This window comes from Passer montanus, unplaced genomic scaffold (assembly GCF_014805655.1).
Source record: "Passer montanus isolate IOZ18808 unplaced genomic scaffold, ASM1480565v1 scaffold2, whole genome shotgun sequence".
Lineage (NCBI taxonomy): Eukaryota > Metazoa > Chordata > Aves > Passeriformes > Passeridae > Passer > Passer montanus.
Genome location: NW_024366591.1, coordinates 21,894,738 through 21,918,578, shown reverse-complemented (window position 1 = coordinate 21,918,578; position 23,841 = coordinate 21,894,738). Strand labels below are relative to the sequence as shown.

The 23,841-nt window shown below is 38.0% G+C and overlaps 1 protein-coding gene across 5 annotated transcripts in view; it reads left to right on the top strand.

Moving 5' to 3' along the window:
- Window positions 1-257: 257 nt before the first annotated feature.
- The window catches only part of PCMT1 (protein-L-isoaspartate (D-aspartate) O-methyltransferase), a 33,143-nt gene continuing 9,559 nt past the window's right edge, over window positions 258-23,841 (top strand). Inside the window, exons 1-5 of one of the 5 annotated variants that reach the window (XM_039707035.1) lie at window positions 258-467; window positions 12,785-12,889; window positions 14,059-14,090; window positions 15,823-15,927; window positions 19,226-19,346. In XM_039707035.1, the coding sequence (XP_039562969.1) occupies window positions 413-467; window positions 12,785-12,889; window positions 14,059-14,090; window positions 15,823-15,927; window positions 19,226-19,346 (418 nt within the window). In that variant the 5' untranslated portion in view covers window positions 258-412. The other 4 variants (XM_039707037.1, XM_039707034.1, XM_039707033.1 and 1 more) reach the window with 4 other exon arrangements.

The following is a 23,841-nucleotide window of genomic DNA, read 5'->3' as shown; positions in this document are numbered from 1 at the left end:
GGAGTGCGTGCGCACCCAGGTGCCGTTTCGCTATCTCATTCATTAACAGAGCTCCTAAGTTCACATACCCGCGCCCCCAGACCCGCCGCCCTTTCTGAGGGGAGGGCCGGACTGGGGTCTCGCCGCCAGCGCGGGATCCAGGGTCCCGGCAGCGAAACGCGCGGGCCGCGAGCAGCCGCCGTGCATCCCCGCCCCGGCGCGCGAGGATCTCCCCACGCGCGCCCCTGGGCGCAGTGGGCGCGCATGCGCGGGGGAGCGCGCGGCAGCGGCTGCGGCGGCGGCCGCGGGAGGAGGCGGCGAGGAGGCGGCGCCTGTGTCGGCGCTGGAGGTTGTGTCCTTCCTGGGGAAGCTGCTGTGCGCAGTCGCGGCGCTGAAGGCGGCTCTGTACCTGCTCCGCAGAGTGTGCCTAGCGATGGCCTGGAAGTCGGGCGGCGCCAGCCACTCCGAGCTCATCCACAACCTCCGCAGTGAGTCGCGGGGCGGGGGCGCGGGCGGGCGGGGCCCCCGGGCTGCGGGGCGGCTGTGGCCGGCCGCCGGTGACCGTTAGCGACCGCGCGCTCCCGCGGCGCCCGCCCGACCCGCCGCCAACTGTCACGGGGAGCGGCACCGGCGCCCGGCCGCGCGTGTCCGTGTTGTCCGTCTGTCTGTATGCGTGTCTCTGTGTCCGAGCGGGGGTGTGTCCGTGCGTGCCCGGGTGCTCGGGCCGGGGGGCGTGTGTCCGGGCGGCGGCCGCTGTCGCAGGGCGGGCCGGGCCGGGCTGTTGTTGCGGGAGGCAGTGCGGCGGGCGGGGTGGCGCCGATGGCGGTCCCGGAGGGGAAGCGCCGTGCGGCGGCCGTGGCTGTTCCCTGCTCGCCGCGTGCCCCCCTCGCCGGCCCCGTTCCCGCCGCCGCGTTCCCGTCTGCCGTGTGCGAGCTGAGGCGGGGCCGCGGCGGCAGCGCCGGAGGGCCCGTGATCCCCCGCACGCACCGGGATCGGCGTCCGTCTGGTGCGCTGCGGCCGGCGGGACTGGGGGTGTCGGCGGGCGCCCTCCGCTCTTTCAGGCCCGGGCTGAACAACGCAGCGGGAGCCGCCCGGGTTTGGGAATCGCGCCGAAGAGGCCGCGGCTGTTTGTGTTGGGCGAAAGGGGCGTGCGGCAGCAGTCCCTCCTCCCCGCTCCCGGCGGGGTCCCGAGCGGCTCCGCTCGAAGGGCTGGGCTGGGACCGCGGGGACAGGAGAGGAACGGAGCTGTCAGGGCTGCGGGCTCGCGCTGTGACAGCCGAGCTTTGCGCTGCCTTGTGCTCGCCCAGGGTTTGTGCTGTCCCCGTGCTGAACGTGGAAGGTGTCGGGCGGGCGCTCCTTCGCCGATGTACTTCAGTACATCCTGAAGTCTGCAGGTCAGTCCGCAGGTCCTGAGAGGACGGAGAGACAACACCTTCTGTATTCAAAGCTTCCATTTTTTCACATTAGAATAGAATTAACTTCTCTTATATATACTTACAGTGTCTCTCGTCTCTGCTCTGCTCTGCTCCTGGCCTTTTCCCTTCCTCTTCTCAAGTTCGTGTCCTAGATGTAAAAGGATGTAGATCTGGAGCCTGTATTATGACAGTTGTCTCCTATTTTAGTGACACTACAGCACCACAGACAAGTTCAGCTGTGTGGTCTCCTCGTCATTCTGGTGTCATAGGAGAATTGTTGTTTTCTCCTTTTCTCTGCTTATGTTAGATCATCTGATTCTGTGGTCTTTCTCAGTATTTTCTTTTGAAAACTATCACATCCAACAGAATAATACATGCTGAAGTGACTTTCAGCTTCCCTGTAAAAACTACTAATTATGGTAGAGTTTCTGTTTAATAAATTGATAATAACTTCTCTAGTTACAAGTGTTGCAATACATTTGTTTTGTTTTGTTCTGCAACTGAAAGGGCTAGAAATACTGTTTTAGTGAAATACTGTTCTCTTACACAGCAGGAAAAAACTTTCTGTTGTAAAACTCAACATTAAACTCCAAAATACATCCAAAAAGCAATTATTGCCAGAATAGTCTATGGCGCTCAGAACCTGAAGGCAAAACCAGTTTCTTTGTTGCAGAAGACAATGACAGTTTTTCAACACATGGAAACTGTTTAGGGCGTAGCAAATGATGATGACAAAGCTAAAAACCATTGTAGTTAGTATACAGCAATAATTGTATAGGAGGAGGAAAGTAAAACAGAAGTGCTCAATATTGTAATCTCAAAGCATGCACTGATGGTAGTTTCCCCCTCTCTGTTTTGCATAGGCATGACAAAATGTTTTGAGGGGTGTTAAACAGGGAAATAGTGGATTGGCAGTAAAATATTGTGGAAGCAAAAAGGCCTTTGATCTTGCAGGAAGATTGTGTTGTCAACTTCAGTGGGACTCTGTTCCTGGCGTAAGGCTTTATCAGGGCAGAGCAGCTGCTGAATTAAGATCGTAGCTTTCAAGTTAGAGTTCCTCAGGTAAGAGGATACCTTGTTGCTAAAGTTGGGAACAGATTTAGAAGAAAGTACTGTTTAATGTGATACAATTCTCCCATATATGTTTCAACAAACTTAAAAATTAGGGGTTACAGAAAGACTAAAATGTTCCATAGAATTCTTTTGGAGTAGTAGATCCATCAATGTATTGTCCCCTCTCTAAAAACAGCTACATAGCATCTACAGCTTTTAATGCTAAAAGTGAGAATGCAAATTGGATGAGGTTAATTTAATGTTGTCCAGTGTTTGTCTTGTGTGTAACTTAGTAAATGTGTGTGTAATGTAGTGTATATTTTGCATAACTTAAAGAAAATAATGCAGGTTATAGTGATACAGTATGTTTTCTTCTGCAACTAGTCCTGGTAGAGAGTTTAAGCCACAATTCTTCTCTTGGCTGTTCTTGTAGAATTGCTTGTGAGGGAGGCAGTGCTCTAAGGCTGGGTCTCTTTCTCATGACTTGTGAAACATCAAGATTTAAGCTCCTCAATGTCTGTCAGCTGTTGTACTGTTATGGTTAGAGAAGCAGTAAACTTGGTTGTGCATAAATGAGGGCTGGGAAGAATGGGAACTTATTAACGTGGTTTTGCTTCCAAATGAAAACATCATTGGAAGATTCCTGTATGCTGCATGTTCTTTTCCCTTAAAAGAGCTGTAAAGATTATTCTTAATTATAGGCTGTTATTGACAGTTACTAGTGCTTCTGTTTTGTGGCTATAAAATTCTCCATTTCGTGACATTTGTTTTACTGCTCGTTTCACTGTTGCCTTAACTATAGAACTAACTTCTCTATAATGTAGCAGTCATTGTGTTAGGGCAGTGACAAGTGATTTTGGGTATTTACAATGCAGATTTGGGCAATTATTTTCTATAGGCTTTATCTTTGCTGTCTTGTCTTAAAAGAGACAAAGTAATAAGGAGGGTCCCGGAACTTTGCATGTTTTTCAGCACATGCTTAGGGACAAGTGACTGGAGAATGTTGCAGTACATTGTTTTGTTGTTTTGATTTTTAACTTCTTGTTGCATGGTAAACATGTTTTTGCACTGTTAATTTGAGGCATCTTAGATGCACAAATTGACATATGCAAAATAAACTTATTTAAAACATACTCTTCACAACAAAAAATGCTCTCCTTGAATGTGCTGTTGCTATGAGGTGTTCAGCTGCTTTGTTTCAGTGATTCTTGAAAGTACTTCTCATTTTTTAAAAAAGCCTTTTAAAAATTGGAATGATTCTTCATTAAAGCCTTAAAACAAATATTTTTCACCTTCACAGAGTAATTATTTAAATCTTTGCTTCTTCCTAACTGAAAATAGTTGAACATGTGCCTTCAAACTTGAGTAAACTTCTCCCTAAAATATATTTAAAGTAAGATCTTTTAGCAGACAACATTTCTAGGGAGCTCTCTAAATTCAGGTTACAGTAGAGTTAGAAATCATGCTAAGCATAGAAATAATTACCTGACAGGAGATCTTTTTAAAATTATGAATCTGTCCTATAGAGGTGCTGAGGAAGGAGGAAAAAAATGGGTGAGTTATTTACTGTTGTCTTGCTTGGTTGAAAGTCTTATGATTCTAAATCTGTAACTTTTTTCCTCTCTCTGTATGTTCAGCTATCCGCTGATAGGTTACTACTAGATCATTTCATCTTCTGTCTTTCATACTTGGGCTTTTGCCAAGTCCTGCTACTTTACATGCCAACATCTTAGAAATCAGCTTTTCTTTCCTACCTGAAGGACACAAAAATTGGTTCCCTGTCCAATTCACGAGCAATCAAAGTTCATTAAGTTTCCTTTTTGCGCCTTTTCCCTCCAGTCAATGTCATGCTGCCCTAGGACAAGCTGGCTTTGCTTATTTCTCTGATCATGTTGTGTCAGTGGTGTTTTCATCCCATATACCTGCTCTTGAATCCACATTTCTCAGTGAAAGTGAAGGTGAGTTGACTTGGCTGTGGCAGATGTTGTTAACCATCTGTGGATTTGTTTCTTACTACATTTTTTTACCTTCCTCACCTAATAAACTTGTGTTGCAAAAGTTAGCAACTCTAATTTACAAGATTCCATAGAATTTTGCACCTCACATAAGATCAGAGTCTTAATTTTTCAGTGTGAATGATGCTTCAAATCAGTATACGTTCAAATATTATCAGGGTCTGAGAATTCTATTTCTAAATATGCTAAAGGTATTTCTCTAAGTATTTTAATTATTTAGATGTTAAATAATTAAAAATGGCATCTTAGAATGCTTTGTCATGATGAAGGCTTATCTGCAATGAATCTGCACCTTTGGTGCAAGTTTCTGGTTGCTGAGGAAAAATCTTTTTGGGAACTAACATGAATGGGAAAGCATTGCATATAGTAAGCCTAAGCTAGGTTCAGCAAGTAGTAAACATTGGTTTTGTTTTGTTTATTTTCCTCTGTCATGTCTTTTCCCTTGGTTTATCCAAATATCTTCTACATCAGTCTCATTTTGCTTAAGGAAGAGTAATGTAGCTTGGATGAACATGAAGAAGGGAAATAATAATGGAAAATTAGGCCAAATTTAATGACTCCCCTGTACAAGCACTTTTGCTGCCTGTTGTATGTATTCAGTGACCACTCTTTCCTTCATCACGAATGTATTGAGGCTTCAGTGACTAAGCATTGTAACTTATGACCAGGTAGTGAAGTGGTTAGAAAGTGAACTATTTTTTCAATTAAAAATTAACACATCCACTGATAAGTTAATTTAAGAATATCTAAAATTTCTTAAATTTGGTTCGTGTCTCAGGTGGCAGGCTTAAAATCTGTGATGCTATTTTTTGGGGCATTGAGATTTTTAAAAAATTTTGTTAGCAAGTAATTTGAATAATCGCCTAAAGGAGTTGCTGCGAAACTTTATTTTTAAGTACTATTTAAGTATTTGCTAATGATTTGCCCATATCAGTGAAATGTTTTGAAGGAATTTCTGTACCCTTGATCTTTTAAGAGGCAGGCCTTCAAGTAAATCAAGACAACTAGATAGCCCAAATAATAGGAAATGATAACAGAAAGAAAAAACCCAACCTAAATTTAATAACATTTATAATGTTTTATTGGTGTGTAAATTAAGATTGTGTTCTTAACTGGTTCTTTGTTGTTGGCATGTTTTTTGCAGTTAATGTTAGACAGGGTGTCAATGTAATGTTAAAAACATACCTATACTTTCCCAGAAACTTCCAAAATTCAGTGCATCAAAATCCAAGTCCTCGATCATTCAAGAAAAAAAAGAGGGCATTTTTTGCTGATTTATTACATCACAAATCTTTATAACTTCTAATAAATAATTTTAATTGAAAATATTTTGTTATTTTTCTTGATTAAATATATTTTTTTATTTTTGTGTGTGCATATAATGTCATTATATGATTTTTCCTGGTGGTGTGAAGCTGTCTAGTAATCCATAGCAAAATGGAAATGATACTGCAAATGTGTCCAAAACAGGTCATTATTGCTGCATGTGGGCATCTAAAAAGAGGGAATCTTCTACTATGGTTTAGCTTCAGTACAGCTCTAAGCTTTTCTTTTAATGCTACTGTTTCTTTCATCCTGATGTAGTATCAGGAGATCACTAAGAGCCACTGGAAAGCCTAGAAAAAAATGTATAATGTTCATGTTCTTTTGAGTGAGTGTTTATGTGAATGTTATCCCTTAATGCCTCAAAGTCGTGTTCTTTAGTGCTACATAATACTTTAAGTAAATAATTTTATTGATTATGATTTTATTTTTAATATAATTATGTTTTATTTTTTAATTTAAATTACCAACATTTGGGAGAAACTGAGTGAACTCTTTTAAAGCTTGAGATCAGTAAACTGTGGACACATCTTGGACTGGCTGACTTGTGAGTTACATTTTAAGACTTCAGAACTGGAATACTTCAATAGTGGATTTGAGGACAAAATAGTTTTAAATGCTTGCACTATTGAAATACAGCTTCAGAAATTCTTCTTAATTTCTGCTAGTAGGACATTTCTTTGTCATTTTGTCCCAAGAGTCAGAGTTATATTTTGCTGATCTTCTGATCTTCCTCAACTGTCGTGTAGTACTAGTGCCTGTCTTAATGAAACCACCTTCATAATGACAAACTCTTCATGTGGTCCAGCTGCTGGTCTTAACAGCATTGGCTTTTCTGAAAACTGCAGAGCGGTTGACATGGAATCTGCTCAGTAAGTGTGGGATGTGCACCATGTGCCTTCTCTACAGATCTACTAAAGCTGTAAGTAGTTTTGCCACAAGCCTTTCTGCAAAGAGAGTTCCCTGTCTTTCTGTCTGATCCAGCTGACTTTATCTTAACCTTTGCAACACTTTTTCGTTATTGATGGTTGTTGTCAGTTTGTATTGAACTCTTTAGTTTTGACTTCCCATGTGATGCCTTTTTATCTTAACCTTTGCAACACTTTTTCATTATTACTGATGGTTGTTGTCAGTTTGTATTGAACTCTTTAGTTTTGACTTCCCATGTGATGCCTAAGTGAAGTTCAGCCTTCTGAAATGTTGAGGGATTGAGGAGTGCTCAGTGGTTAAAGTCTCCCTCATCCACTCATGGGTGTTAAAGTTCATTGGAAAATGAGGTTCTATGTTTCTGCATGCTGAAACCAACCCTAAAACTACCTTTTTCTTTCATGTACTCCTCAAGGTTTCTTGATTCAGATGTTGATAAAGATTTAGATGAAATCAACATAATCATTATGATAAATGTGAGTACATTACGGAGAACTTCTGTATAAATCTGTGTACTAGAAGGCTGTGTTTAGCAGGCCTTTTTCCTACCCCAGAGAAGAAAATGGTTAATACCAACTTTGCAACACTGCCCTATTGTAGGAGGGGGCAATACAGATGTGGTTAAAATACCTAAATTACTTAACTGCAGACTTTCAGATCCATGAAAATGAATAGAAAACTGTTACCTGTTACGCCAAAGTGTTGTTTTTGAAGGTGATCCTTATTAAATAGGGAAGGAACAATACCTTAAAATAAAAGTGAAATGTTCACAAGTAAGTTTGTATTTAATTGAAGCTTGAGGCTTCAGTTGTATTGAGCCTAGCATATGATTCCCATGTTTTACCTCTGCAGGTTTTGGGTAGCATTTGAATGGTAGTTGAATATTTATTATTTTTAATTTTATTAATAATTATTATTACTCCCATTTTTAAAAAAATTCTGTCACTTTGGAATTTTCATGGGACTTGATATTTGTGTTTCATTTCTGGGCTGTAAGATTAACTCTGATGGACTTGTGCTTTCCTCAGTCTTTCTGTTGTGTCTCTGAACAATAGATTCTCGAGTGATTCCTTCCAGTGAGCTGTATGCAACCTCCTGTTTGGATAATGTTTGGATATTGTGAATCCAAATCACAGTAAAAATAGATGGACAGCTGAATGTTTGAAGCAGATAGCTCTTAAATTATCAGCAAAGCACAAGAAATGTGCAGGTATGAGTGGTATAAGAAACACTTGTTTACAAACACCTACTTTCAATTTATTTAGCACAAAGAGCTTTGTATGGTTCAGGTCAGTGTCTGTTACTGGATTTTAGGGTGCTGATGCATCACTTCTTGTTCTAAGTGCTTTCTTTGTGTTCATGCTTTACAGTGAAATCTTCCTATGCTCATTAATAAATAAAATTCTATTAACTGAACCACATTCTTTCCCATCTTTTTTCTTCCTCTGCTCAAACAAAAAGACCTTGACTTTAAAAATGTCGGTTGCTCAGGTGCTTAAAACCAACAATCTTCACATTGCTTGCAAATCAGGCTGTGGTTCTCTTCCAGCCCATTCTCCTCTGGAAAGCTGCTAGCTGGTTTTTATGGGTCAGGTGGAGGCTGTCATTTGACACTGTCCTGCACTGTATCCATCTCTTTAAAAGTGAGAGGCACGGATTAGACAGATGGACCACTTGATAGATAAAGGCTGGGTGGTAGCACTCAAAGTAGTTGTGGTCAAAAGCTCTATGTTCAGGTGTAGTGAGGCACAGATTTGACGGATGGACCACTTGATAGATAAGGCTGGGTGGTAGCACTCAAAATAGTTGTGGTCAAAAGCTCTATGTTCAGGTGTAGACCGTGATGAGTGGTGTTCCTCAGGGGTTGGCACTTGGACTGGTGGTGTTTAACATCTTTGTCGTTGACATTGACAGTGGGATCAAGTGCACTCTCTGCAAGTTTGTGTAGAGCAAACTGTCCTGCATCAAAAGAGTCATGGCCAGCAGGCCAAGGAAGGCAATTGTACCCCTCTGCTCTGCACTGGTGAGACTCCACCTGGAGTGCTGCATCTAGCTCTGGGGCCCCCAACATAAGAAGGAACTATTGACCTTGAAGGATTCTTCTAACCCAAACCATTCTATTTGTCACATCAGTCATTTCCATCTACATAAATGAATCTTTTGTAACATAAAGCTGTATGTACTTTGCATCATGCCTTAAGATCTCTGTATGATTTCAAAATATCACTGTTTCACTGAAAATTCATCTTCCTAAGTGAAGTATTCTGCAGTGGTTATGGAGAAAGTAATCTAAGAAGCTGAACTATGTGGATGCTGAAGTAGTGGCACTACTTGTGGTTGTTGAAGTAGTAAATGGTTTTGGGATCTGCAGGAGGATTTTTTTAATACATAAAGTCAGCTGCAGGAGGAGTTTGAGTAGGTGTCATGGTTTGTATAGTAAGCTTGTGTGCTGGATCATGTGGCAGTGACACATCCTCTTTTCTGATCTGGAAGCCAGTGTTGGGTTAAATGTTGACTGCTAGTATTTTGTGGTTTGGTTAGAAACGTGTTTGGTCAACAGTCAGGGTACCATCAGTGAGGTAGGCAATTCTTTGAAACATAAGCACTTCAGTCATGCATTTGTTGCTAAATAAAAGACAAAATAAAAAGATAGGTTGTTTATTTGTTGCAAGTCCATGGTGCCTTTTCAGACTCTTCTTTCCTTGCTCTCTGACAGCCAGCTGCCCAGTTTCCCAGGTTACATTCAACAGTGGTATATTCCCACCTTCAAGTCCAAGGACTGCTCTGAGCTCTTTTCCTGTTTTCATGGTGTTATTTGTGGAAAAGAGGCAGACCAGAGAGAGTTTTCAAAACATGCTCCAATTATGTCAAGTTGTCATTGCCACAGCCTCTGCACAGAGTAACTCTTGAACTTGGCAGGCAGTGCTCCACTGTTAAGTACTTACTTTTCAGCTTCAGCCCTTTGAAGCTTGGAAGTTGTGCTGATATAATTCTGTTTTATTTGAGTTTACTTTTTATTTCAAGCTGTCATTGTGTTTGTGTGTTATCCTTTGCTTGTAAACACTTTAATATCTGATTATAGTGTTTACAAGCAAAGGATAATACACAAACTGATTATCATTCTTGAAACCCAACAGTCTCCTCAAGGAGAGATTTCTTTGCACATTATAACTGGAAAGGATATTGACTATGCATTTAACTGTGAATTATTTTCTTGCAGTATACAGCTTCATTTTATGATTTAGAAAATTGTTTTAGTTAGCATTTCATTAATAGTTAATTTTTTTATAGTTTTGGTTTTTTGGTAGAGATGGCATGCAATTAGAATGCTTTCTTTGCAAATAAGCTTCTTGTATTGGCTTCTTTAGGGGATATACTTGTTTTCTGGACTTAATTGAGAATTTGATAGAGACATGTTTCAGACAGAATTAAGATCCTGGCAGCTGGTCATCTTGGGACTGACTGTTGCAGGAAATAAAGGACATTTTTGGAGTTCGGTACCTTACAGTTACTATGTTTCTCTATATTCAGCTGTGAGACTAAGAAAAAAAATCTTATTGTTATCAACACAATAAAAATGTCAACCAAGACAATATTGACTTTACTGTTTAGGGCTTGATTTTTTTCCTTAATTCCCACCTAAAATTTGATGTTGTTTCCATTGTGTAATAAGCAAATTTGAAAAGCAGACTTAATCTATGGGGGGTAGCTGAGAGGGTGTTGTTTTTTTGAGGACGGAGCATTATTCAATAATTGAAATAAACATCTGACAGCAGATTCAGCTTCTCCCACAGGTTCTGAGTATAGGTAATTTTCTTCAATTCTTATTTACTGATGAAAAAGATTACAATAATTAAAGACAATACAGCAGTCAGCAAATCTCATTATTGTTTGCTGAATGAGAGCATCCTGAATGCCCAAAATCTGTAGAATATTAGTACTTTCTGTTTTCAAGGTTTTTTTTGTAATTTGCCTGTCAGTGTAAGCATCTTATTTGATAGTTGTATGTACTTTGACTGGAGCTAAGTTTTGTGAAATTAGAGAAGGTTCTTGGCCTTACCATAGGGCCCTGCAGTTGCACTTCCAAGCTGGAAGCTTGTTCTTTTTGTTCTTTGCATGTTTATTCCACAAGGCATAAAAGGAAAGAGCAGATGGCTGCCTGTAGTTCTAGAATATATGCACCAATCTGCATGTAAAGAAATAAATTTTAGACCTTTTGTGAGTACTTCTCGGCTACTGCTTTTTGACATCCCTTCAGCCTCCTAGAGCCTTTATCTCCTCACTTCTATTATACTTAAAGTATTTTTCATTTGGAGATACTAACTTCTTAGTGATTCCTAATGAGACTCTAAAAGTTTGATTTCTTTTGTTTCTGTGCTTTGTTCACAGAACTGCTATACAACTAATCCAACTGATTTCTAGTGGTCAGGGAGAACTTTTTTTTCCTTACTATCCTCTGTTGTTAGTGCCAATGTATTAATGGATTGATTTGTTTGTTTTCTTTTGGGTACAGTTTTGCTCAGTAAGTAAACTTATGAACTGCTGCAAATGCCTGCTGGCTCAGATTTAAAACCTTAGGTTGAAATTAATGTCTTCTAACTAGAACTGCTGTAGTATTCAGTTCAAAAAGAAGTCAAAGAACAGGATATATCTAAGGTGTGGCGACTGTGAGTGGAGTGTATGCTTTTTCTGGCACTTACCAGATAATAGAAATATTTCTACAAAAATAATATATTTTTAAATGGTATTGTTTTGCTTAAAATTTTCCATAGTAATAGTACATTTGTTTTGCAGTTCTATGTGATACTTTGTCTTCAGACCAAAAAGGAATATGATCTGAGGAGTTATATTCCTTTCTGAATTCAAGTCTATGTTATATAGGATAATTAATTCTGGACACAGATAGTAGATAAGAAAAAAAGACAGGAAAGTCCCATCATTAATAGGTGTAGTTTGGAGCATCCAGTAAACAGTCAGTAAAGTCTCTGCAGATGCTGGCCCATTTCTGGGGGGTGTTTTTAAAAAAAAAAACACTGGTGCAACTTCAGGACAATTTTACACAAGTTCCATAATCTGATTTTCATGTTTTGGGTTAGACATTAATGGTGCCTAAATGATCAGGTTTTTTTTTCCTTTTAAAGCATAATTTTGCAAATAAATCCTTATTTAAAGAAAGTAGTTAATGAAGCAATCCATCATTGAAATGTCAGTTATTTATAATTTATATAATCTTTTAGTACAAGTAATTAGTTAATTTCTTCCATTTGTTTTCCAAAGTTTTCTGTTATTCATTAATGGGCTCTTGAGAACTTAAAAAAATTAGAATTAACAATGTTTAAAAAAACTTCAATAAAACAGCAAGAAAAAATGGCTGCTTCTGATATTTTATATGCATGTGCATTTATATTTTACTTTGAAAAATGAACAAAAGATTCAGAGTGTTTTGATATAAACACTTTTTGGCCTCAGTCTGCCCCAGCATAAGAATTCAGATTCAGTGGGAGTTTCTTAACAAAAGGATGTTTTTTCTTTGCTAACACAGGACAAACAGATCTGGAAACTAAAGTACTGAGCAATGATGCTTCAACTTAACATTTCTAACTTGCTTTTGTGTATTTTTCAATAATTACTTGTATAGCTTCTTAGAAATATGAAGTCTATCTTGTTTGGTGTGTATAGTAACACTAATTTCTTACTGACTTTATTTTCAGGATTTATCAAAGATGTGCGTGAAGCTGAGTTTTCCTAGGGGGTAGATCTTTGTGAGTGGTTCCTGGAAAGCATTTGTAACTGCTGGGAAAGTCTTGTTCAGCCATCCCTGTCTTAAGCACCATTTGCTCTCTGGACTGCAGATTTAATTTTAGTGTCACAGAAGGGTTTGGGCTGGAAGGGACCTTTAAGGATGATGTAGTCCAACCCCTGCCATGGCCAGTATGATGAGGTTGAGAGTGTAAGATCTGTGTAAGGCACATGATTTCTCACAATGCTGTGAATATGTTAACAAATTTTGCAGATTTCTGCACTGCAGAGGAGAAACAATGCCTTCATTTTTATATATTTGTTTGTTTATAGAAAATGGAATAATCAAAACAGACAAGGTATTTGAAGTAATGCTGGCTACAGACCGTTGCCACTATGCAAAATACAACCCCTACATGGACTCTCCGCAGTCTATAGGTAAGAGCATCTTGTAGAAGTGATTGAGATTGTTTTCATTTGTGTAACTGTGCCTGCTTTTGTCATTTATATGTTAAGAATGTGAAAATATTTTTTTTTTTAATTTGGAAGGTTGTTTAGTTCTTCATCAATTAATGGCATATCTTTTAGCTAAGCTTCAATTTCTTGTGGAATGCAGTTGGCATATTTGGATACATCAGGTAGAGGTGTTTTTCAGCCAATATTAGTATGTGTAAATATGTGTTTATTTTTCAAACCACAGCAACTTGTGGTGGTGCAACTGATGTAAATACCTAAAAATAATTCACATCCAGTTTATGGTAGAAACATTCCCTATCTGAGGAGTCTTTACAGAAAGACTTTACAGAATTATCTTTACAGAAATTATTCAGTTGGCACCAATGCAAAATTTCTTGAACCATTATGTGAAATCTTTCAAAATAGGCTTTCAATGGGCAGGTCTACTGATAGGACAGAAATTTCCCATCCAGGTCCCAGTTTTATCTTTCCAAAAAAAGAGAATGAGCTATGTAAATGTGCTAATTTCTTTTTTCTTGATCTTCTCCCTGCCTTTAATTGTACATGGTGAGTGAATTTTATTAGGATTTTGTTAGTTATATAGGTAAATGAGAAAGTATTTTAAGATACATACTCAAAGGTTTATGTATCTTTACAAACACAAATATAGGTGAGTGTTCCTCCCATTCTTATAGGTGTTCTCATTTGTTGTTTGCAAAACACATGAGGCTGTTCACCAGATGTTCTATGGTCTCTACTACATGAAACTCAAACTAACAAATTCAGGTTTTTACACAGGGGCTGACTAAAAAGGAATGACGTTATTTTGGGAGACACTGCTCTTCTGAATTAAGCCTACTTGCTCAGTATGTGATATTCATTCAATGTATAGTGACAAAATGGAGATTGTAATGGAGATCAAGGATAAAACCCTTTTTTTTTTACCTGTCCAGAGTGGACACAGCATAGCTTTCAGCTGAGGTACCATAACTCACTTCTGATGTAGAGTACCTGTGTAACTGCTGGGGTGTGGATGTTGTACCCTGAATGAGGGTGACAATGAAGGTGTTGCACTTTACAGTCAAGGTAATAAAGATTGTAAGGTTGCTGTCTGAACAACAATGAACATCTTCCATTCTCTTGTTTTACAGGTTTCCAAGCAACAATCAGTGCTCCACACATGGTAAGTTTTAAACTAGGCGATTAGTATAGTGATTTTATAAATATCCAGGTGCTTTTGAAATAAAATATTTACTTAGTAAATATTTACCTAATAAATTACCCTAGTAAATGAGCAGTTGATTACAGTGACACTTTTGTGAACTGCTTACTGTGAGGAAGTAAAAAATATTGATCAAGATTTTTCTTGCACATGTACAGTAATAGGATGAGGGGTAGTGGGCAAAAAAAATGCAACATAGGAAATTCTGATCAGTTTCTAGAGTTAAAAAAACCTATGAGGGTAGGTAAACACTGAAGCAGGCTTTGCATCTTGTGGAAATTCTGTTCTTTGATATGCAAAGAAGCTGACTGAACAGGGTTCTAAGCAGCCTAATTTAAAGTGCCCAGTATTGAAATAGGACTGAACCAGAAGATTTCCGGAGATATTTCTACTGTAAATTACTTTGTAATATATAAAATCACAAGAATTCAGGAGTGAATGACAGTGATTCCTATAGTACAGTATTATGGTAATGCCTTTAAATCCTTGGACAGGAAAAAAGATACATTGTACTGAGTTGCAAGTTTTTTTGCCAAGTGGTTTGAGACCAGGTTGAGTGTTCCACTTGGGATTTCAGTGCATACATCTAACCCAGATATAATTTTTCTATGTTTCTTTATTTGAGATAAAAGGTGCATAGAAGCAAGTATTTTGTCTTTGCAATGTTTGGACGGTGTCAAAACACAGTAAAAGTCTGATTCTCTTGACTAAAAACCTTGTAGTTAGCTTAGAATTTACCTGGTTATCAACATAAAAAAACCAGGAATTTCTTATAGAGATGTTAACAATATTATTCAAGAAAATAATGAAAAAAGTACTGTTGCTAAGGGGAAAAATAAGTATTAATTATGTTTCAAAATTTTAAGTCCCTTAAGTCATTATTTTTCCAATGCTTAGCACTAGTAGTATTTGAAGTGTTAGAGCAAAAAGGTAATATATCCTCTAAGCAATATTAACAAAGAATGTTCTAACAGAGAATATTCTAATTATTTATATTTTCTGGGTGGGATGGATTAAGCTGAAAAGTGTAGTAGTGGCAATCTCTGAAACATGAAAGAACAAGGCTTTTTAGTGTGCAGCCTATGCATAGTTTGTATACTGGTCCACCACATAGCAAAGCAAAAGTTATCAACTGTGTCTGTAGACTACTGCATTTCATCCGTGAGCCTGGCTATCTGCCTTTGTAAGAGACAACTTCTTTTTCCTATTCTTTGATTCAGCAAGTGTGCAAGTAATACAGGAGGTCATCTTAATAGCCGTTTTCCTTGATGCTCTGGAGCTGCCTTCTTCCTAGCTAGCTTTTGTACCAGGTTATTCCAATGCATATAGCATAATGATAAATTAAATTCTTTATTGGCTGTATACTGCCAGAATATTAAGAGTCACCAGACCTGAGGAGAAATAAACTGATTTATAGTGTTTTCCTTGATATATAAATAGAGTTTGTGCTAGAAGATGAGGCTTTGTATATAAATATTAATAAAAATACACTCATGAAATTTGTTGAAGCCAATGAAATAACAATTATTATGTAATGCAGTTAACTCCTTCCCCCCCATTTTTTGCAATAGAAATGATTCTGAAATTTCTTACAGAAATGCTTAGGGCATTCCCAAAATCTCTGAAGAAATTAACATATATTGAGTAAAACAGACACTTAAAATAATTTGAAATTTTCTCTGTGTTCTCTTAGCATGCATATGCACTTGAACTTCTATCTGATCAGCTACATGAAGGAGCCAAAGCACTTGACGTAGGATCTGGAAGTGGAATTCTTACGGCATGCTTTTCGCGAATGGTGAGTTGTTTAGTTTAATCACTTGATCATCAAAACTGCTTGGACTAGAGTGTATCTCTGAATTACAGGACAAAAAAAACCCATCCTTCATAGTGGACTGAAGTATATTATACAGAAAATAATTTACTCTCCTGGGTATGACTGTTCCTATTTCTTATGGTAGCTATAGTAGATGTTAGTTAAAGTTAAATAGCCCAATAAATTGTGTAATGGTGATAGAAACCACCTAGTGAGGAAGTTTAAGGTTTTTGAATTGTTTGGGGGTTTTTCTAATGATTGAATTTTAGTTGCTGCTTTATATCTTGAAGGAAGACATTTGTCTTGAACAGTTCAAATTTTATTATCTTGTGTGGCTGTGAATGTTCTCATTGTGATAAATTGTCGTGCATTCCTGTTACAATGAGAGCTTAGTGAGGCGTAAAAGAATCTTATTTCCACAGGAAAATATCTTGTGTATATAATAAACTGTCTTTCAATTGAATTGCTTTCTTGTTATATTGCACAAACATAACTATAAGTATCCATTTAACCTTTTTAAAGTTAGATATTAATTTGAATTTTACGTCTTTGCCAAGTAACTTAATCTCAGTTGTGTTATTCAACCTGTACCTAAGAAATTTTCTGTGTTCTTCCCTATCTTACATGGGGAAAAAAAGATTAAAAAAATTGGGTTTTAGTGGCTGTAGCTATTGTTTTCTTAGACTGATTAATTAAGAGTAATATAATAAGTTTTTCTTTCTCTGTTCCAGGGCTTTATAATTGCTTTATGATTAGCAGAGACCTTCATTAAATTGCCAACTAGATTTTTTGTTTTGTCTTTCTGCAAGGTTAATTTGAAATGTATTGATATATATGATAATTTCTCATTTAGGTTTCTTTGCTACTTAGTTTTCTGTTTTCAAGCACCAGTCTGAGTCTGCAATCACTTCTGTTGCCAGTGTTAAGAGTTAGCTGAGAGTGTTTAGGACTGGGCAATGCACTTGCAAAAGTATTTAGGTTTCTAAGTGTTAGCTGCAAAATCTGAAAAAAAAAAAATAGTAGTTGAAATAAGTTAACCAAACTGCAGCTTAGAAGAAGACTTAAATGGCACTTAATTCAACTGGATGCCTGTTATTTTTGGTCTGTGAAGTCAGTAATCAAATGCTAGCATAGGAATGCCAATCCTACAAGCATTAAAACTTTTGTCCAGGCTATATGTATTTCTCTCTGAAGTTATGAATGCATAAAGGAATAGCCATTTTCCATAGGATGTGCTAAATTGTAGTTGTGCACTTTTTTCTACTAAAACAAGCTCTGGAGAAGTCAGAATCAGCACAAAAAGGAAATATTTTTCCAAATTTCCTGAAGTTAATCCCTCTATTTTATTTTTGCCATAAGAATGTCATGTGCCTCTTACGAATCCTCCTTGGTTGTTTGCATTGGAATGGCTTACAGACATGTGTCATGAAAAATTGAGTAAATGCTTTCATTCTGCTTGATAGCACTACTAACAGTAACAAAAACTTGAAAGAAGTTTTCAAGTTTTTTTCAAGAAAGATGCTTACATCCTGATGACTGGGGATGCAAGCATCATAAAATCACCCCAGGACAAAGTATATTATGGGAATTAATGGTAGAGCATTTTGCCACAAAAATTCAGTTGGAGATGTGCTTTTTGTGCTTATGCTGATGTTGCTTCTCAGTCTAATTGAGATCTAGAATTAGTAGCTCACATTTGTGGCACAAGTGCCTCAGTGCTCATGGATGACAGCTTTACTCTTATGATGATAATCTCATTTGTGGTACCTCTGGGAAAGCTTTATGTTTACTTAGTCTAGTAAAGTTTCTTGAAGATTGTTGTTTAGATTTTCATGTTAAACTTCTGGGATAATTTTGTAAGCTATGTAGATAAGTTTAAGTTTATTTACTTTTGAAGGTTGCTGGCAAATTAAATTAATTAGAGTTTTCTTCCTATCAGTACTGGATTTATGAAAAAAGTGGGGTATATTTTTATTCTTAACATGGAGATCCAAAAATTGTGCCTTTTTGTGTTGTCTCAATTGCATGTGCTTCACAGTTCCAGGGTAATAGGGCAACTGATGAGGATCAGAAATAGCATAATGGGCTGTCACATGCAGCAGGAGGTTCTCTTACTGTATCAGGCTATTTCATGTTCTGACCATTTTGCTAAATTTTCGTTTCAGTGATGTTACTGTTTGGAATATACTGGATCTTTTGCCAGCTTATGGTACAGCTGGCTGCCAGGCATTCCTCCAAACAGCAGCCCATGGCTGTCATTGTGAAAACTTGCTCTGTGTCTTGCTCCATTTCAAAGGCTGGGGTGATGGTCTTCCACTCAAACAAGAAAAACTAACACTGCTTTTTTAGTGTTTTTAACATAGGACTTGTTCATAATAAAACAAAAAAAATCCCCAGGATAACCAGTTACTAATTTTTCATGTCTTAACAATATTAAAATGTAAGATACAGAAACATAAACAATGCATTTAGATGTGTCCAAAGACAGTTGTTAGGCAACATGGGCTCTGCTAGGACATACTGTGCTATTGTGGTCTTTGAGCTGGATCCTGTTAAAAGTGGTCAGATTTTTTAAGATTTGGATTGGTTTTGAATTTTTTTTCTGGACTAAAGACAAAATTCTGGAAGAAATACCTGTAATGGAGAAATTTTTGTTAGTAGATATTTTTTCCCCTCTCAGAATACAGAAATTTTGTGACCTTTTTTGAGTTAAGAGCTCTCAGAAGTTCCAGTCTTCCTGTGGAGGAGAGCTGTAAATCTGAAAGCAGATTCATGAATGCAAGCATGAGTGGAAGGTAGTTTGTCCATGACTGGTAATTGCAGCATTTGCTTCTGAAAGAATAGGAATCTTAAGATGATTTTGAATAAAAATCATGAAGAACCCTAATCCTTAGTAAGTTTTATTCAGTGTGAAAAGAGATCAGTTCTAGTCTTTGTCCTTGACGTTTTTACTTTTTATTGCAGGTAATGAAAACAAACATGATCAAATTTAACTTCTAAAAATTCCAAGAAAAAATCTCCACTAACAATATAACATAACTGAATCACATCTCAAAAACATCACTCTAACAAGTATTTATAAAACTGTGCAGACACACTTTAATTATCAGATGCTTCTAGCAGTCAGAATTTGTAATTTCTAACAGTAGTTTTAATAACATTGGGAAAATATACCTCCACTTTCCTGTTTTTGTTTTTATTTTAGAGAAATGAGGTCAGGAAGTATATATTCTGTAAATAAAGCTAGCAGAAATTGTTCAACTGTATATTTTTGTTCCAGGTTGGTCCCAAAGGACAAGTTGTAGGAATTGATCATATCAAAGAACTAGTAGATGACTCAATAAATAATGTCAAAAAAGACGATCCCACATTGCTGTCTTCAGGAAGAGTGAAACTGATTGGTGAGCATCAGACTGATATACTTACTAATTAAACTGATATTCTTTCTAGCAGTTGGTTGAAAATGACTGAATTGGATGTTATTAAAAGTTTGAATTTAATAAGCCGAACCCAAGAAAGAGAAGCCAAATGAAAACTTTAAAATTTGTCTTTAGGCCTTTGAAAATCAGTATCTTCCCCCAGTTTTCAGACTATGACTTCTGGTGATCTCAAAGACTATATAATCATTCTACTAGAAAAGGTTAACTGGGGAGTGGTTTTTTTGTGAAAATACATGCTGAAAGTCTGTCATGTTCTGTTTGATATTTAAAATTGGGGTTGAATTCACATCTGTTCTTGAATAAATACCCTGTCATCTGAATTTGAGTGTTTTAACAAAGCCTTCACACTTCTGATAGGGTGGTTGAGAAAGCTGCATGTGAAGATTCAAGTGGAAAAAGAAGTAGATTGGCAGTATGCACCACAGATGTTTATTTAACTTGTTTTTAAAATTGACAGTTAGATGTTAGAGAAGTGATTGACACCAAAGTACATTAATTCAGTTAGAGTAACTGAGAGGAAATAATGTCCAAATGATAGCAGGATGGTGAATTATTTTAAATAAAGGGTTTTTTACTTAAAAAAAAAGATTTTTTTTTTTCCCTTTGTTTGTTTGGGATTTTTTGTTTAGTTATTGTTTGTTTTTCTTAGAATATGCAAGGCTGGCAAGAGGAAAGTGTCATTCTATTCACTAAGTTAAAAAAAGAGGTTGAAGGGCTGGATGTTTTTTGAGGCTTCTTACAAGAACACTTGGAAAAATGATTATTATGTGATGTTTGGCTCTTAGCTTAACTACCATTTTGATTCTTGGTCTTTTCTTGTAAATGAGGGACTTTTCTAAATGTTTTTTAAATGAGTTTATCAACATGTACACATGTATAAAATGCAATGTATCTCACTGAGAACACTTATGTCTCAGAACTTCTTGGAAAAGAAGTTAGACTGCTGGGGCTGTAGAGGGGGAATGAAGAAATAAATTCCATTGATGTTGTACAAAAGCAATTTTGACTTATGCTTCTGGTTGTTCTTGAAACAAACTCTGGAGGTCTTGCAAGTCTGGAATTCTAAGTAAGCATCATTGTATTATTTTTGACTATGTAGCAGGGTGACTAAGAGACTTCTGGATAGTTTTGTTGTGAGGTACATTTTAAAAAAGTACTGATGGGCAAGTAACACTTCTGTGAATTAGGTTGAGAACAATGTTTCAACTGTGTTGGATTCCTGAGAGCTCTTTGATGTGGAGCAAGAATCCAGACAGCTGTTAATTTAAAACAAAAACACAGCAACAGAAAACTCTACCCAAAACCCCCCATCCCAAACACACAAACAAAAAAGTTACGAAAAACAGTTGATTGATGATGGGAGCTGTATGAAATAAGACCAGGTGTGTCAATTGCTGGCTTTCCACAGTGTGCTTCAGACATTGTACTCTGCTTTGACATATCTCACATATACCATAACTGCATTTCAGGAACACCAAAATTATTTTGGGGTGTCTCAGTAGAACTGCACTGAGAAATTTGGAATAAGTATACTTGGATTAACATGTCTTTTTGTTAGTTTGCAGGTCTTTTGGCTTTTTTTTTAATAACTTGATTTTTATTTTGTTTCCTCTTAATATCAGGAGGAAGCCTTTGAGGTGAATCTCTCAAGTGCTTCTACTTTCCACTCTTTGGCTCACATGAGAGTACTCCTGGAAAGCACAACATTTTATTCCTTTTGAATGAAACTAGACAAGATTATGTGTTCCAAGAAGCAGCTAAATATGTTTGATATGTGCATATTAAGACAATAAGACTTAGATCTAGGCTGCAGTGATTATCCTGAAATGCATATGTTGCATGGATGCCAGGTTCTCAGCAAAAACTTTTGCTGTACAGATCTGCTTCTGTTGTACTGCACTATTTGCTGATGCAGCCATAGTCAGTGGGGATGAGGGATTCTAAATGACTAAGGGAAGTAATTTTCTTCTATTTCTGTGCTCATGCTACAGCTCTGTGTGAAACAGGTCTCCATAGAGGCACTGAAGGCTTGGGTACTGTGATTGGCAGATCAGGTCTAGATTTATAATCAAGCTGCAGAACCCTTTATATCAAAATGTCCTGACATTTTTTCCTCATCACCACCTGCCACCCTCCACCACAATTACTTTACTAACAGGCTGCATGTAACTGGAGATGTGAGTAGGATAGAGGACATTCAGGATGTACACATAGGCTGAAAATTTGGGCTGCTCTTTCCCCTTGAACATTGAATAATATAATAATTTGAATGACATTGAATATATGAATGCCAACTTAACTAATTTTTAAATGTTCTGGGTATGTAAATCTGTGTTGCCATTGTGGGCGGATATATTTCTTCTGTAACTATAAGAATTTTTGTGAATTTTAGAAGGGAAGAGCCATGCTGTGTGTGATGCATATGAAGGAGCATGATTTTTTTTTTCCCTTTGGATGTGTGCTGTTTTTGAAGATGTTAGCTATTAATTCTGAGAGCAAAGGAATTAGTTGGTTTTGGGTCTGTTTTACTGCTGTCAGTGAAGTGGTAAGATGTGCAGAAGTCACATTCCAACTTCTCTGGAGAGTGCACTAGGGACATTTATGTCTCAGAATACATGTGTTCTTCAGAAGTGACAGCAATTTCTTTCACAGCTGCTTCTTCCTCTTGGCAATCACTTCTTTTGCCAGCAATACTGGAGACCACTGCTTCTAATGCCTGCTGTGCACCCTGGGGAATGAGGATCTGCCTCCTTGTGTTACTAACATATTTTTTAGCAATATCTGTATGAATAAGCTAAAGAAACCTTTCTCTGGTGCTATCTCTGATGGAACAGCAGCTTGATTTTGTAACACATCATTGCTGCTTATTTAGAAGGGTTGTACAGTGCTATTAAGATATAAGTATAAATTACATATTTGGTGGCATTGAGGTGATTGTTCCACTAGGATCCACTTTGGCAGTCAGAAGGATTACACCCTGGAAATACTGGAACTTTCATTACTGGTGATCTCTTGCCATCTGACTTAGTGGAAATTCTGATCAATAGGGAGGAAGTCTCTTGAAACACTGGTACTTCTTGCTTGGCAGCTTTTGCTTGTGGTCCTTGGTTAGAGCTTGTGCTGGTCAGAATTGATTGTATTTATGTCATTATTTATGATTGTATTTAACCACTATTTATGTCACTGACCTCTAAGAGGCTTCTCAGATTTGAGGAAATGTGCTTTTTTAAAGAGCGTGGATGCAAAGGTCCTAGCCAGGGTCATCTTTCAGGACCTCAAGACTTCAGTTTTAATTGTTTTGAGGAGCTGTCCAGGTCTTCCTGTACTGTCTTGGATACCAAAGGGTGCTCTTACTGTCCAGATGGCCTTCCTTATCATGGAGGTCAAAGTGAAACCTGCTGTGGTGACCATGCTTTTTTCCTGCCTTGTGAGTTTTTGGAAGGCAAAAAGTTAACAGATTTTCAGCCTCTGACTAGGGTGTAGCACTTCCTTTGACTTTCAGTTTCAATTAACCTGTGATACTGGTGTTTGCACAGAAGTCAAAGCTCAGCCCAAAGATGGGAAGCCCCAAATTACTTGTGCTGATCAGAGCACTAACGTCTATGTTTTTTCTTCTTGACTGATTATTGGAACTTCTGTAATCACAGAGTATGAATTTATGGATGCTTCAGCCTCATTTACTACATTTGTTCTAAATAACTCCAGAGAGAGCCTGCCTAACTTGCTCTGATTTCCTGTTGCTTTCCTGTAAATACTGTGGATGCCATATTCACATAGGCTTCTTTCAAAACTTAACTCAAGGTCCATTTTAGTTTGTCACATTTCATTGGCTTTAAAACCCCAAACTGTTACTCTTTCCTTCTGCATAACTGGGATTGTATGAGACATTTGTTACAGAGTGCTTCTCCATGAGTTCTCCACCAAAGCTCAAGCAGCACTGGTAACCTCTGAAAACCTTAATTGCTCCTAGCATTTTCCAAGCAGCCACCTGGAGCTTTAGCCATAAATCTGACCTGGCTCTCTGTGCTAGCAGTGATTGTCTGCAGGGAGAATAGTGAGGCCCATCTGCTGGAACGTGGGGTGTGCAGAGGTTACTGCAGTACTGCATTCATGTATGCATACAGCTGTGGGCTTTTGTTCCAACTGGTAGTGCAGTTGGAGGCATATAGTCCATGGGAACACTGCCTTTGTGTTTTCCTCACCTTTGGAGTCTTCTAATATGTGCTTCTGACATTTAATGCTTTGGACTTATGATTTGCATTATATTTAGGAATGGTGTGCAGGAAGACAAGGCAAAACAAAGTGTATGTTCTAAGAGGGTAAATGAGGGGGAAAACTTACCGGCACTGGAATTGGTAGGGAGCATCAATACTTTAGTCTCTTTTCTAGGTGGACCATGTGTTTGCCAGAATTTTCATTATAAATCCATGCTTTCTAATTTCAGATGCTTCAATAG